General features: G+C 50.8%; 1 protein-coding gene across 1 annotated transcript in view; it reads left to right on the forward strand.

Annotated features, from left to right (window-relative positions):
* Positions 1 to 15,537, forward strand: part of PMFBP1 (polyamine modulated factor 1 binding protein 1) — a 354,325-nt gene that overhangs the window by 246,118 nt on the left and 92,670 nt on the right. Inside the window, exon 11 of the mRNA XM_065567688.1 lies at positions 13,063 to 13,146. Within this exon, the coding sequence (XP_065423760.1) occupies positions 13,063 to 13,146 (84 nt within the window). The remainder of the gene's footprint in view (positions 1 to 13,062; positions 13,147 to 15,537) is intronic.

Consider the following 15,537-nt stretch of genomic DNA (forward strand, 5'->3'; position numbering starts at 1 on the left):
GCTGTTCACACCCCAACTGCAAATCTTGTGCATTTGCATGCTGTGGTGATGACAGTACAGAACCCAACTCAGAGTCAGCCCTTAGCCATGTTCCTGCCCTTTTCCTTATTTGAAGAATTGTAATCTGCTGTGCCCTAATTATGGTGACAAGTAAGATTCCCCCACGCTTATGGATTTGAATTATTCCTCCAATTACTTCTTTCTCGCTACATTTCTTAATTGTACATCATTTGCTTTCCCAAAATCTAATGCCTACATAGTGCTGGATTTGGTGAGCGTCCCATTCCTTACTGTGCTCAGCTGTCGCTGGTTTCACCTTCTCTATTAATCGCAGTCAGTCTGATCAGTAAGAAGTAGATGCAGGATGGTTCTCGTCTGGCTTGTCCCGTAGGTGATCTGGGAATGCGGAGATTAGCTCTAGGCGCCCGGGCCCTTATTTAGGCAGCTTGAGTCCGGTGAGCGCTGCTGGCTGCTCAGCATTTTGAAAATCAGGCCACTGATTTAGAAGCCTAAATATGGGTTTAGGGGCCTAACTTTAGGCTCCTACGTTTAAAACGTGCTACTTGTTGAGGAGAGGTTGTGATAGTTACACAGTGATTTCACTGCCATTAGTAGGATGTTTGAACAGTGATCTGGGTTCTCTGACACGTGGCATGACAATAGAATCCGGCAGCATTATAATCATTATTCAGGAGGGAACTCTGCCTGCCAGCCAACACCTACAAGCAAAGCTCCTTTCTGTCCAGGGAAGCAATAATATATGGAGATATCCCATCTCCTAGAACTGGAAGGGACCCTGAAAGGTCATTGAGTCCAGCCCCCTGCCTTCACTAGCAGGACCAAGTACTGATTTTGCCCCAGATCCCTAAGTGGCCCCCTCAAGGATTGAACTCACAACCCTGGGTTTAGCAGGCCAATGCTCAGGTTTAGCTACCACGTTGAGACAGGACTGATTTACTATACTCTCTGACTACCACTCAAAACAAACCTGCTGACCAAGGTTTTTATGGATGCAACAGTGAAGGAAAAGAACTAGTTCTTTGCCCCCTGTGCGGCTGATCAGCCTTGGCATAGGACTTCCAGCACCAGCACGCCAGCTGTCTCCCCTCTCGCTTCATTTATTGCAGATCACCTGTGAGCCTGGGTGACCTTGTCAGAACAAAGCCAGTGAAGAAGGTGCCATGGGACCACTGTGTCAGTGGTGGAGAACATAAGAGTATTATAGTGTCCTACCAAACCTTCATGGGATTAGTCAGCGGAACAAGACTCTCCCTCCGAGCTCTCTGCAGCCCTTCTGAGGACAGACCATCGAAACAACAGGAGAGATGAGCCCCAGCCTCAAATGTAGGGGTAATGGCCAGCCTGGGAGGAGGGTGGGCTTCGGAGCCCAAGCTCCAACCTGAGCCCACAGCTGTTTTTAGTACCACTGTGTGAGCCCCAGTCTGTTGACTTGAGTTCTGAGACACAGTGCCCCGGGTTTCTGCTTGCTGCGTAGACATACCAGGAAACCCTAAGCCAGCGCAGAAGATTCATCCTCTGCATGCGGATTGAAATCTCCAAGAACACACAGTCAGTGCCTTTCCAATGCCATGATGGGGAGGAACTCATTCAGCTCACCGAGCAATTTGGCAGTGCAGTGGGGCAAGCAGTACGCCGAAACCAGTCCCATCGTCATCCTCATCTTAACCCCGCTCTGTCTGATCCAGTTTTGGAAAGAAAGCGGTTACACTTTTCACAGATTCACAGATTCCAAGGCCAGAAGGGACCATTGTGATCATCTGTCCGACCTCCTGTGTCACACAGGCCGGAGAACTGCCCCGCAATAATCCCTAGGGCAGATTTCTGAGAAAAACATCCAATCTTGATTTTTAAAATTGTCAGTGATGAAGAATCCACTACAACCTCGGTAAATTGTTCCACTGGATAATTACTCTCACCATTACAGATTTATGCCTTATTTCCAGACTGAGTTTGTCTAGCTTCAACTTCCAGCCATTGGATTGTGATATACATTGCTCTGCTAGACTGAAAGCCCATTATTAAATTTGTAGATACTGACTGTGATCAAGTCACCCCTTAGCCTTCTTCTCTTTGTTAAACTGAATAGATTGAGCTCCCTGACTCATCACTATAAGGCAGGTATCCTAAGCCTTTAATCATTCCTTTGGCTCTTCTCTGAACCCTCTCGAACTGATCAACATCCTTCCTGAATTGCAGGCACCAGAACTGAACACACTATTCCAGCAGCGTCACACCAGAGCCAAATATATACGTAAAATAAGCTCTCTGCTCCTACTCGAGATTCCTCTCTCTCTGCATCCCAGGATTACATTAGCCCTTTTGACCACAGCGTCAACACTGGGAGCTCCTGTTCATCTGATTCTCCACCAGGACTCTCAAATTTCTTTCATGGTCACTGCTTCCCAGGGTAGAGTCCCCCGTCCTGTAAGTATGGCCTGCGTTCTTTGTTCCTACGTGTGTACATTTACATTTAGCTGCATTAAAATGCATAGTGCTTGCTTGTGCCCAGTTTACCAAGCAATCCAGATCACCCCGAATCAGTGACGTGTCCTCTTCATTATTTATCACTGCCCCAATTTTTATGTCCTCAGCAAACTTTAAGCTGGATGCGGTCAGCACACTCCCCATGAACCCCCCATTTGGTCCTGATGCATGGAGTACTAGTGACAACTGTGCCAGGACTGAACCTGCAGCAGCATCCAAGCAGTTTCTGTATTACACGCAAAGTCTTGTATTAAACCATAGGTGGTTGATATTTCATTTCCCACCAACTGAGCACTAATCATTAGGAGAGTAATACTTCCCCCTTCTCCAGCATGTTCCATCTTTTAACAGATATTCGTGAATTAAAATGAGGTGGGCAAGTATTGTACAGATGCAGCACATGGGCTAACTGACTTTCCCGAGTACACTGAGTCACCGACAGAACCAGCAATGAGTTCAGGGCTCCTTGTCACCACAAGATCAGCTTTGTTCTCTGTTATTTTTGTTTCTTTCTATGTAGAAAGGATCCCTGCAAGTTGTGGGCTATTTATTTTGGACTTTTATGAAGGACTTTTTTTTTTTTCTTTTCTCACTCCTCTGCCTCTCCTTTCCGTTATATATTTGTGTCTCTGAATTGGATGTTCTCCGAATGGATCCATGTCTCAGAGGGTGCTAATTGCACAGCGGGGGCTGAGTTCTGGTCTTAGGAAGAAATCGTTGCTGGCTGACTGTTGGCAGGTTGATTGTCCCATTCATAGTACTTCGTAGCCCACTGAATTTGAGCGGCTGTGACAGGAGGTTGTAAAGAAAAGATGAGCCTTGGTCAGTTAGCAGGTTCCCAGGCGTTCTTTGTTGCGGGAATTACTCTTCCCTTCATCCTGGTGACTCGATGTGCTCACAGTGCTGTAGGCAGGACAGAGACGCCAGCAAGTATCGGAGAGTCTTGAGCTATTTCCTTGTAGCTTGCAGGCCGAAGGGTTGGCTGTCCGTGCAGAGGGCTCTGTCCTCAGTGAGCAGTAGACCAAAAGGGTCAGTTCTTAAAGAGGCTAACGGGAAAATGCACACTGCTCCAAGGCTTGCCAGATCACTTCTCATAATACCAGTACAGAAGCAGAATTGTATTTCCAGTAACAATTCTGACTTGACTGATTTCAGTTTCCTGACCTCTCATAGTCTGTCCCTGTTTTCTAAATGCCCCTCCACCTGTACCATAGTGTCAGGTAAATTAGTCCTTGTTTGTTTTCAGAGTCTTCTCCCTTCCCTGGCTATGGGAATCCATGCGGGGGGCAGGGGGTGTATATTTGGTGGGGGACCCAGGTGTGCACACAAATGCACACATTGTAATAATCATTCTGGTTACATGGAAAAGCTTTCTCAGAGAGGCAGGCCTTGCCGGCCCGGCTGCCCTGAACTGATCTAATCCCCTCTGAAAGGCCACATCACAGCCACAGCCTCTCACCTGAGAGTGCTTTATTGTGACGACGGTGCTCCTCGGCTGAGTCCCCAAAGGAGCTAGCTGTCTTGGCAGGTCCTGCATGGAGCTGGGTCCTGACCGCTCGGTGGTTTGACATGGGTATCAAGGTCTTGAACAGGCAACAGCCAGGGTCACTGGAGGGAGCTGATCGTAGGGTGTTATGCTCATCCGATCGAGGAGGTGGGGTGCCACATTCTGCATGGTCTGCAGTCTCTGCTTCTGCGGTCACTCCCAGGTACAGCGAGCTGCGGTAACACAGCCAGGTAACAAGTGTGTGGGTCATGGTGGCCAAATCTTCATCCACGAAGAAGGGGTGACCGTTCCTAGGAAGCTGGAGGTGCCTCTGATCTGCCTGGTCACCTGGTAACGAGTTACCCTGGATGGAGGCTGAGTACGTACTGCAGTGTGTGCAGAAGACAATGGGGGGTGCGTGGCTGAACCGCACAGATCTCAGTGGGCTGGCGCAGATGCCCACCCAGCGTTTCCCCCGCACGCCTCGGCTGTCCTAGCACCAGCACGGTAGGCTGGGGAAGCCTGTTTCTGGGTGCAAATGTGATTCCTTTAGTGGCTGTGCAGACTGAGTTGCCTGGACATTAATAAATGTCCTGTTACCTTCCTGGCAGCCTTGGTGAGGGGCAAGATTGTGTCCTGTCAACCTAGAGTGACTCATGCCCTTCACTGCACCTTTGCTGTATGTCTCCATGTGCACTCCACACGGGGGGGGGGGGGGAGGGAGCATATGCGAGTGTGCCTGTGGGCACGCATCCAGCTGTGTGTAGGGGGGGTGTATGCGAGTGTGCCCATGGGCACGCATCCAGGTGTGTGTAGGGGGGGTGTATGCGAGTGTGCCCGTGGGCACGCACCCCGCTGTGTGTAGCGGGGGTGTATGCAAGTGTGCCCGTGGGCACTCCAGGGGTTCAAGGGCATATGTGAGTGCGTCCATTTGTCTTCCTAGGACTCAGGGTGTGGGGAGCAGACATGTGCCCCTAAGGTGTGCGGCATTTGTGAGTTTACTTGGGCCTGTGCCCGGGGTTTGTACCTCAAGGACGGGGGCTACATGAGTGTGCGCAGCACGCCTGGTGCCCATACTAAGCTGGGAGTGTGTCTGCACACCTTTGCTGATGCCAGCTGTCAGCAACTGATCAGTGTCCTAGCATAGAGCAGGTATGTGTCCATGGTAGGTATGATGTGGTGAGGGACCGATAGCCTGCCCTGTCAAATGTGGCGAGAATAAAGAAAAGAAGGGAGCTGTTGGCTGAAATAGTCATTAAGGCTGGCTTCACTCCGTGCAGTTTCTGTAAAGAAGTAGTCCTGAGGGCTGTGGAGAAACAGGCAGCCTCCAGGCCGGGAGGCTAATGCACAGCCGCTGCTGTTTGCATAGCCGCAGAGTCCTTAGGAGAGACTTGGGAAAACTAGCTTGGACTCCAATGAATATTTACAATTCTACTGCTCCAAAGCTGAACGCAATCACAGCCCTGTGATGTGCAGGCTTTGTGCATCAAAGGAAAAGGAGAGAGAGCAGTAAAGATGGAGTTGCCTTTGGAGAGACTTAGAAACACAGATCTCCCTGCTTGTGGCAGAACGAAAATGCTTTATTTCTGATAGGAGCAATTTATTCTTCAGGCACTTTCCTTGATATCAGAAAGCACCTGGCTGGGTTCTGAAGTGGATGGTCTTTAATTCAGAATGAAAGAAAGGAATGGAAAGAATTACAGCTATAGAATTGTGATTGTTCTAATAAACTTCAGGAAGAGGGGAGCATTTCCAGAGTGTCAAATCTGTGCTGTAACAACAAGAAAAAGTATCAGAGGGGTAGCCGTGTTAGTCTGGATCTGTAAAAAGCAACAGAGGGTCCAGTGGCACCTTTAAGACTAACAGAAGTATTGGAGCATAAGCTTTCGTGGGTGAATGCCCACTTCATCAGAGGAGTACAGTCCTGGGAAGAGCTACCCCAGTTTTGTGCTTCTGATCTGAGGAAGTGACACGGTGTTCCATGCAAGTTCTGGGGTCACCCAGAGTGGGGCATGCTAAGGGATGGGTGAGGCTCCTTGTGGCCCAGAGCGGACCCTGTGTTCTGCTGAGGTGCTAGACGGCATGCAGTTGGATATGTAGAGCAGTGACACGCAGACCTCAGTGGTTCAGGAGCCAAATTAGTGATCAGCATCACCCAAAAGAGCCCCAGTCGTGTGAAATCATTGTGTCATTTACTATGGGACTACAGATTCCTATTCAAACCGTAGGGCAGGGGAAATATTGAGTTTTTATATACATGTAATTCTCACAGCAAAATGACTGACAAAATAATAATACTTGATCAACTGCAATAGGAGAATAGTAAAAGCCTCCTGATTGGCTAATAACTTAGCCTGTTTAATAAGTAAATGACATTGTTTTCGTATCCTGTGCTGCGAAGAGCCGTAGGAGACACATTAAAGAGCCACTGGCAGCTCGCGAGCCTTGGTCAGAGTATCGCTGATGGGGAGGGAAGAGACACTCGAACCATGACATGGATCCGAAGGCAGGAGCATTTACGTCAGAACATTGCAGAGAGCTGAGCGTAACAGACTGCAGAGGACACTGCGTAGTCACTCCAGTGATGACACAGTGACTGGTATTGTAAAATATGCCCGGTACCGTTGGCATGCTGCCAAGGAAGAGCTAAGCTTAAGGAGCTGCTCTCCTGGCTGTAGATCGATTACTGGACAGTTGCATACCGTGCCAGAGCAAATCAGTTCAGAGGATCTCCCCTGTGCCGCCCACTGTAGGCTACAGGCACCCTGGCATGAGCGGGAGGGAGAACACTGGCTCTGGAGAAAGCGGTTGTGGGATGTACTTGGAAAGGTGCATCACGCTGGGAATGTCAGGCGTTGGTGAGGGGGTTGGTATCTCTGATGGAGACACTGGGGAAGAAGGCGGTTTCTCAGGAGGGCTTGAAGAGGAAGGTTGCAGGTGTAAAGGGGGGGAAGAGTAGTCAAGGTGTGGGGAGCAGGGTGGTTATTCAGAATAATCAGCATCTGCTTCTGATTGGGTCCATCTTCTGTCAGACGCTGTAAGCACAGAATGACTTCATGCACCAGCTGTACCAAACCAAGCCCCCAACCTGACATTCTGGGAGTTTTTTCATACTCCATGGATTCCAGGTTCACCATAATATGGAATGACAGGGTCTTCTTTTGTTAGTACAGATCCTGAACTGTGCTCTGCTCCCCTCGACACAGTCCCTGCGTGTTTCAAGTCAAACGTCAGCTAGAAGGCTTGGAGGATTGCAGTGAACACCGTGAGGGAGGGAGGAGATGGGAAACGTGTGCTGACTTTGAGGGTCTGTGTGTGCACTTACAGGAAGTCACGACACTAGGCGAGGGACATTTGAAGAACTGGCCTCAGGGTGCGACTACACAACAGTTAAACACACAGGCCAGAGACTGAGGCTCACGGGGCTTGGGCTGCAGGTCTAGATGTTCAGGCTCCGGCTGGAAGCTCTGGGACCCCAGGAGGAGGGAGGGTCCCAGAGCCCAGGCTCCAGCCCAAGCCCGTATGTCTACACCGCAATTTTGAGCCCCACAGCCCGTTAGCTGACCTGGGCCAGGTGCAGCCATGCCGCAGGTCTTTTATTCCAGTGTAGACCCACACTTAAGCTCCACAGGCATTGGGGGATGTGCCTGAACCCCTGCCCAGGAGAAGTGGGGGCACGTTCAGCCTGTAATGTGTTTCGACGTGAAGCTGATTCCTGGAGCATTTCGCCTTGTCAGGAAGGCAGCCACTGTGATCGGAGTGACGCTGCTGGTGCAGGGAGGTGCTCCCCTCACGTGCAGGTGTGGCCCTGTTTGCTGCCTGCAGCAGGGCACACACAAGAGTCAATACCCTTGGCAGGAACCTGCATTCAGTGTCAGAGGCTTCAAATAGACAGTGAAGCTTGGGTCCATCTCCTAAAATCCTCATTTGGTTTCTCCGCTGGTAGTTCATTCTAGAATACGACACTGCATCGTGGTGATTGATTCTTGGAATTTTGCTAGTTCATCCAAACTAGGACTTTCCAGATCACATGACACAGTATCGAAAACGCTTGTTCTTTTCATTCATCTAAATTTGCCTTGTGGGAACAGCAGCTGGTCAGATAAACTCCAAGGGAAGATGGGAAACGTGACAGAAATCAGAGGTTGCCTGATTTGGTGTGCTGCAGAGCCTTGCCCTGAACTGACCCCAGCTCTTGAACAGGCTGGTTGTTTGTCATGGCAGACGGGCATCGTTTTAGTGAATGGCAAACGGGGAGCATCCTGGCACACCCAGGGCATTGTGGGCATGTTGACTTTCCATTGGAAAATGATTAAATAGTCATTGTCAGTGTTTTACAAGTATATAACGATCACCAAGCCCCAACGACTCCCACAGCAAGACACAGTCTGAGATGTAACAATTCCCGGAGGCGATTTGCTCGGGATCAGGCAGACCAGGTTGAAGTGACCATGAGGGTGTCTTTTGTTTGATTATGTAACTCTTCTTTATTGTATTTTTCAGTGTATGTCAGGGCGTTCTGAGCTCTGGAGGGACATACTTCGGGGCAGAAATAACAATAAAGATCGGGGAAGTCATGGCCGTGACTTACGAAGCTTTGCAGAATGATTGTAGGACTGTAATGGAACCATTGAGATGTGTGCATTCATCTATTGGGTAGTCTCTGCAAGACTGTATGGTTGTAAGTATCAGAGGGGTAGCTGTGTTAGTCTGGATCTGTAAAAAGCGACAGGGTCCTGTGGCACCTTATAGACTAACAGACGTATTGGAGCATAAGCTTTCGTGGGTGAATACCCACTTCGTCGGAGGCGTGCCTATTCACCCACAAGAGCTCCTGCTCCAATACGTCTGTTAGTCTGTAAGGTGCCACAGGACTCTTTGTCGCTTTGTATGGTTGTAGCCGTTCTGCTTCCTTCTCGCTGCTGTTTGTTCCCTTTCCTGATTCTGTCACATCTGAATGTGGATAGTTCGTTTTTCAGGGCACGTCCATTTCTTTCCTTCGGCCTGTAAAGCGCCTACACAGCAGCTCTTGGATATTTTACAGTGAGAAGTACATAGCGAGATTCTCCTGCACAATTGTGCTGGCACAAACCATCTCCTTCCTCCCACTCATGGCTGCACATGCCTGTGGCAGCAACAGCAGCAGTTGCTTACTAGGAAAAGTAATATTAGGAAAGTGTATGATCTGTTCTAGCTGTCTTAATTAAATTTAGCAGCCGAAAGCCAGGCGAGCCAGCACCATGTGACTAGCCAGCTGTCTGCAGGACGGCAGTAAGGGCAGTTCTTGACACCAAAGAGCCATGCACAGTGGTTTGAGCACCACTGACCTAGCATGCTTGGGGCTCCAGACATCAGCCTTGTGTGGACTCCCCAGAGTGTTGCTAAGGAGCAGTTTGATCCTGTGGCCAGCCCTTTCCTTGTATTTTGTCAGGTTAATGCATGGTCAGTAAATACGTTTTTTAAACTGGCTGATGTGCTGTGTGCAAAGCACTCCATTGAATATCAGTGGGAAAGCCTTCGCTTTAAGACAAAAGACCTGATGTTAGCAATAGTGTCATTGTGGCTATGTGCAAACGGCGTTATTACAGCTGCTAGCTCCGTGAGCTGGAACACCGCAGATTCCCCGTGGGCGTTTCTTTACATACATCCCTCTTTACTGTTCCTTAGGTTTTGTGCCTCGTGCTCTGCCCTGCTCTAGAGGACAGAATTAAACCGTGTTTGCTGCGATTCCACGGGCATCGGCGCTTTACCTGGAACACCTTGCAACCATCCTGCTGGTGCTGCCCCTTCCACATACGCCAATGCCGTGGGCTCCAGTGACTATGGGGCTGTCATCCCACTTGTATCCGTGCCTGCAGCATTTCCTCTGTTTCCCTGTCTTGTCTTTTATGTATGTGTTGATTCGCAGCAAGATTTTAAGAGAACTTATTAAATAAAATACAGTAGGATGCATATTATCCAACCTGCTTGGGCAGTGCCCGGCTGCCAGGCTGATCAGGGGCTCGTAGACTCAGGAAGGCTTGACTGGCTATAGCGCTCAGCATTGGGTCAGGATTTCATGTTCTGTTGGTCGTTGGCTTCCCTTTGGGTATATCGTCAATACAGGGCTAACCTGGGTGATTGGTTCCTAGGTCTGAGCCCCCAGGTTAGCCTAGTCCAGGTGTGAGCAGCCACACTGCAAAGCCCTATCCGACGTACTGTGTCCTCTCCGGGGCTGCGCTCCTCAGTGTGTATCACTAGGACTTCTGGGGGCACCTCCCATGGCTCTTTGTGCTGAGAAGCTCTATGATTCTTTCCCAGTGAATTGTGGGAGAACTTGTCTGTCCTTCTGGTCACACAAGGGCAATTTTGGGTGGACTGGAGGACTATCAGCACTTGAGTTATTTAGCTGGCCTCCTCACTCAAAGTGGGCAGGTTACCAGCCCAAGCGAAAGCCTCACTCGGCCTTTAGTCAAGCCAGCTAGCCTGGGTTGAAACTTGAAAGCACTGACCTGGCATGACTGGGTTTTGTGTATGGACCAGAGGGGTTTAGGGACCACATCCGGGTCAGAGCAGTGAAGACTCACTTGCGCATATGAATCCCATTGGCTTCAATGAGACCACTCCCTGGGAGTAAGAGGAGCCGGGTTAGCTCTAAAGTCGGCCAGTTGACAAAGCAGCAAATTGCTTGCTAGACAGGAGGGCAGGTTGGCAGCTCATTGGAGAGAAGGAACGGGATAGCCAGGCTCCAGGTGGCACAAGGTGACATGCTGTGGTTGCCTAACCTTGGGAACTTTCAGAACCAGAGAGTTAGAAGGGATCACAAGGGTCAGCTAGTGTAACCCCCATGTTAGACTCTCAGACTGCATTCTGCAGGACTTCTTTGGGAAGTTCTTCCATGAGACCATCATTTCTGGTTTCAGAGCAATATTTTAAAGAGCAACCATGGCAGTGCTGTGGCCACAAGGGCTAGCTTGTTCCTGGGATGCGTAAACAGGGAGATCTTGAGTAGAAGTAGAGAATTTATTTTACCTCTGCATTTGGCACTGGTGTGACGCTGCTGGAATTCTGTTTCCAGTTCTGGTGCCCACAACTCAGGAAAGATGTTAATCATTTGGAGAGGGTTCAGAGAAGAATTATGAGAATGAATATAGACTTAGAATATCTGCCTTAGATTGAGCTCCTTGAGTCCATCACTATATTTAGCTTAACACAGAGACGGTTAAGGGGAGACATGATCATAGTCTGTAAGTACCTATGTGGGGAACAAATATTTAATAATGGGCTCTTCAATCTAGCACAGAAAAGTCCAATGGCTGGAAGTTGAAGTTAGACAAATTCAGACTGGAGATTAGGCATAAATGTGTAACAGTGAGAGTGATTAACCCAGTGGAACAATTTACGGAGGGTCGTGGTGGATTCTCCATCACTGGCAATTTTAAAATCAAGATCTGATGTTTTTCTCAGAAATCTGCCCTAGGGATTATTGTGGGGCAGTTCTCTGGACTGTGCTGTGCAGGAGGTCAGACTGGATGATCACAACAGTCCCTTCTGGCCTTGGAATCTATGAAAAAAATCCATATACAGACTCCAATCTTACTTTAGAAATGCTGTCAAAGAAATTAGTGGGAAGAAGGATTCTAGTGAGCAGTTAAAAATAAATTAAATAAATGGAGATATCCTATCTCCTAGAACTGGAAGGGACTTCGAAGGTTATTGAGTCCAGCCCCCTGCCTTCTCTAGCAGCACCAAGTATTGATTTTGCCCCAGATTCCTAAGTGGTTCCTCAAGGATTGAACTCACAATCCTGGGTTTAGCAGGCCAATGCTCAAACCACTGAGCTATCCCTCTCCCATTACATTAGGATAATGTAATGTAACTGGACCTGAGTGCGATCAAAGGAAAGCAAGTCACTGCGTCATTCGGTCTTGGGGTTCCTGACATGAAACCACCCTAACATCAGCTGCTTATGTCATTTTCAGATTCTTGTAACTTTTAGGGTGCAGAGTGAGGGAATATGGGGTGTCGGAGCAGTGAAGGGGAATATGGAAAGGCCTTGGAATAGTGCAGTGAGGAGGGGGGAGGAGATTGGGGAGCAGAGAATAAATAAGGATGGGTGGTAAAGGGAGGGGGAGGATTAGAGGGGAAATGGGAGTGTGTGGTGGGGGGGTGGATTAGGGGTAGAGGCGCCTGTCAGCCCCATATTCTCCCTTTCCATTAAAGATGTGTTGAGGGGGGCTGTGAGGTGGAATGGAGGGGTCAGAGTTGTGCTATGGGGAATGTGGGGGGCTTAATCTGTCTCCCCAAACCTCGCACATCTGTTATTCCCCCGTCTCCCCTATGTCTGTCCCCCTGATCAAAAAATGGCCCCACTGGCTCCGTGCTAATTCCCACACTGTTCCTTCCTCCTCTCCCCAGCTCTGCCTGCAGGTCCCAAGCCGAGGCCGGCCTCTCCATGGGGAGTAGGGTGGACCCAGGCTGTGCTGGACAGGCCGAGGGGAGGGGAGAAGACAATGCAGTGGCAGTGAAAGGACTAACATGTAGCCAGCCATTACCAATAGCCATTGATGGACCTGTGCTCCAGGAACTTGTCTAATTCTTTTTTGAAACCAGTTACGTTCTTGGCCTTCACAACATCCCCAGCAACAAGTTCCACCAGTTGATGGATTGTTGTGTGAAGAAATACTTCCTTTTGTTTGTTTTAAACTTGCTGCTTGTTAATTTCATTGGGTGAGCCCTGGTTTTTGTGTTATGAGAAGGAGCAAATAACACTTCCTTATTCGTTTTCTTCACACCAGTCATGATTTTGCCGCCCTCTATCATATCCCCCCTCAGTTGTCTCTTTTCTAAGCTGAACAGTCCCAGTTTTTTTAATCTCTCCTCACATGGAAGCCGTTCCATAGCCCTCATCATTTTTGTTGCCCTTCTCAGTACCTTTTCCAGTTCAAATATATCTTTTTTATAGATGGGGCGACCAGAACCGCATGCAGTATTCAAGGTGGGGCATTCCATGGATTTATATAGTGGCATTATGGGATATTTCTGTCTGGTTATACATTTCCTAATGGTTCCTAATGTTTCTTGACCTACAGGCACAAGAGACAAAGAATCAGCTTACTGAAGCAGAGGTGGAGGTGGTCACCATGAGGAGCAAATCTAGCATGGCACAGAAAGAGGTACTGTCAATAGTGAAGGCAACCTAATGGGACCCCCCCCAGAAGGGACAGCCCTATGCTGCCCGTGAGCCCTCTTCAGGGTCACTCCGGCCTAGTGCTAACGTGGGAGCATTGACTCTAGTTCTCTGAACCAGCCGTGCTCCCTTTGGCCTTGGCTAAGAAACAGGAAATGCTGCCAACATTAGAGAGCTGGAGAAGTGGGAGCGAGGCAGGGCAAGCATCTCCGTTCTCAGGGCCGCCCACCTGAGCTCTTCCCAGACATGGAATCCCGTCCTCTGTGCTGCAGTTGAGTTTCAATCCTGGCCGTTCAGGCAGCCAGAACGTTCCCGATTCCCCAGTGCCAAGGAATCACGAAAGTGTGACTGAGCCCTGGGTGCCTCCAAACCTGCTCAACACAGAGATCTTTGCTCCCGTGGAGATTTATGGGAAATGAGGAGCAGACAGCGCAGTCCAGCGCCCCTGTGTCCCGGGGGTGTCGGGTGTGGGATGGGAGCAGGGAGCAGGAAGCGTGTCCCCTGTGTCTCGGGGGTGTCGGGCGTGGGATGGGAGAGGGGAGCAGGCAGCGTGTCCCCTGTGTCCCGGGGGTGTCGGGTGTGGGATGGGAGCAGGGAGCAGGAAGCGTGTCCCCTGTGTCTCGGGGGTGTGGGATGGGAGCAGGGAGCAGGAAGCGTGTCCCCTGTGTCCCGGGGGTATCGGGTGTGGGATGGGAGAGGGGAGCAGGCAGCGTGTCCCCTGTGTCTCGGGGGTGTCGGGCGTGGGATGGGAGAGGGGAGCAGGCAGCATGTCCCCTGTGTCCCGGGGGTGTCGGGCGTGGGATGGGAGAGGGGAGCAGGCAGCGTGTCCCCTGTGTCCCGGGGGTATCGGGTGTGGGATGGGAGAGGGGAGCAGGCAGCGTGTCCCCTGTGTCCCGGGGGTATCGGGTGTGGGATGGGAGAGGGGAGCAGGCAGCGTGTCCCCTGTGTCTCGGGGGTGTGGGATGGGAGAGGGGAGCAGGCAGCGTGTCCCCTGTGTCCCAGGGGTGTCGGGCGTGGGATGGGAGAGGGGAGCAGGCAGCGTGTCCCCTGTGTCCCGGGGGTATCGGGTGTGGGATGGGAGAGGGGAGCAGGCAGCGTGTCCCCCTGTGTCCTGGGGGTGTTGGGTGTGGGATGGGAGTGGGGGGCAGGCAGCGCAGCCCAGCTCCCCTGTGTCTCGGGGGTGTCGGGCGTGGGATGGGAGCGGGGGGCAGGCAGTGTGTCCCCTGTGTCCTGGGGGTGTTGGGTGTAGGATGGGAGCAGGGAGCAGGCAGCGTGTCCCCTGTGTCCCGGGGGTGTCGGGCATGGCATGGGAGAGGGGAGCAGGCAGCGTGTCCCCTGTGTCCCGGGGGTATCGGGTGTGGGATGGGAGAGGGGAGCAGGCAGCGTGTCCCCCTGTGTCCTGGGGGTGTTGGGTGTGGGATGGGAGTGGGGGGCAGGCAGCGCAGCCCAGCTCCCCTGTGTCTCGGGGGTGTCGGGCGTGGGATGGGAGCGGGGGGCAGGCAGTGTGTCCCCTGTGTCCTGGGGGTGTTGGGTGTAGGATGGGAGCAGGGAGCAGGCAGCGTGTCCCCTGTGTCCCGGGGGTGTCGGGCATGGCATGGGAGGGGAGCGGGGGGCAGGCAGCGCAGCCCAGCGCCCCTGTGTCCTGGGGGTTGGCTCAGCTCACGTGTGAGGAGTCGGACATGCAGTCACATGAACAGGAAAGCAGGTTCCTGGCTATTGATGCCATTCTGAGAGTTTTCTCTTTTCTTTTTTTTTCCACATTCGTTTTTTTTCCCTCGTTCTCTTGGAGGGACCCTCTCCCAAGAGCTGCAGGGCTTTCAAGTGACCTGCTGAGTCCCTGGCAGGGGTAGTGAGATCATTCTCATTTGCAGAGTGCAAACCATACAAGACTTCCCTGTGTATTGTTTCTCCCCTGTAGAATCCGAGCATGCTGCTGATCATTTGTTTGTTGATATTCTGCAGCAGCCCGACATGCAGTGTGTGCTCTAGACAGTATCCAAATGTGATTAGAGCTAAAGGACCAGTTTCCTATGAACATAGAGAGCTGGAAATTATCATTAGAACTGCAGAGAAATAACCTTTAGGGCTCATTAAAATTCTATAAACAGAAACTCTCTTCCTGTTTTCCCTTCATGAATCTAGCCCAGTGTTGCAGACCCTCAATGTGGGGTGGGTTGGGGCTCCGCTCATCAGGTTCAGGAAGAGATTTTGCATACAACATTTTTGCATTTTCCTGCCCCTTGGGATGTGTGCTGTAGATCGGAGAAGGCAATGTCACTGTGGAGTTCTGGTCGCCCCCAGTCCTGTCCCTGCTTCTGGCTGTCTGGAGGAGAAGTGAAATTGCTGCTGCTTGGTGCAGTTCAGGGAACGAGAGAGA

This window comes from Chrysemys picta, chromosome 14, assembly GCF_011386835.1.
Source record: "Chrysemys picta bellii isolate R12L10 chromosome 14, ASM1138683v2, whole genome shotgun sequence".
NCBI lineage: Eukaryota > Metazoa > Chordata > Testudines > Emydidae > Chrysemys > Chrysemys picta.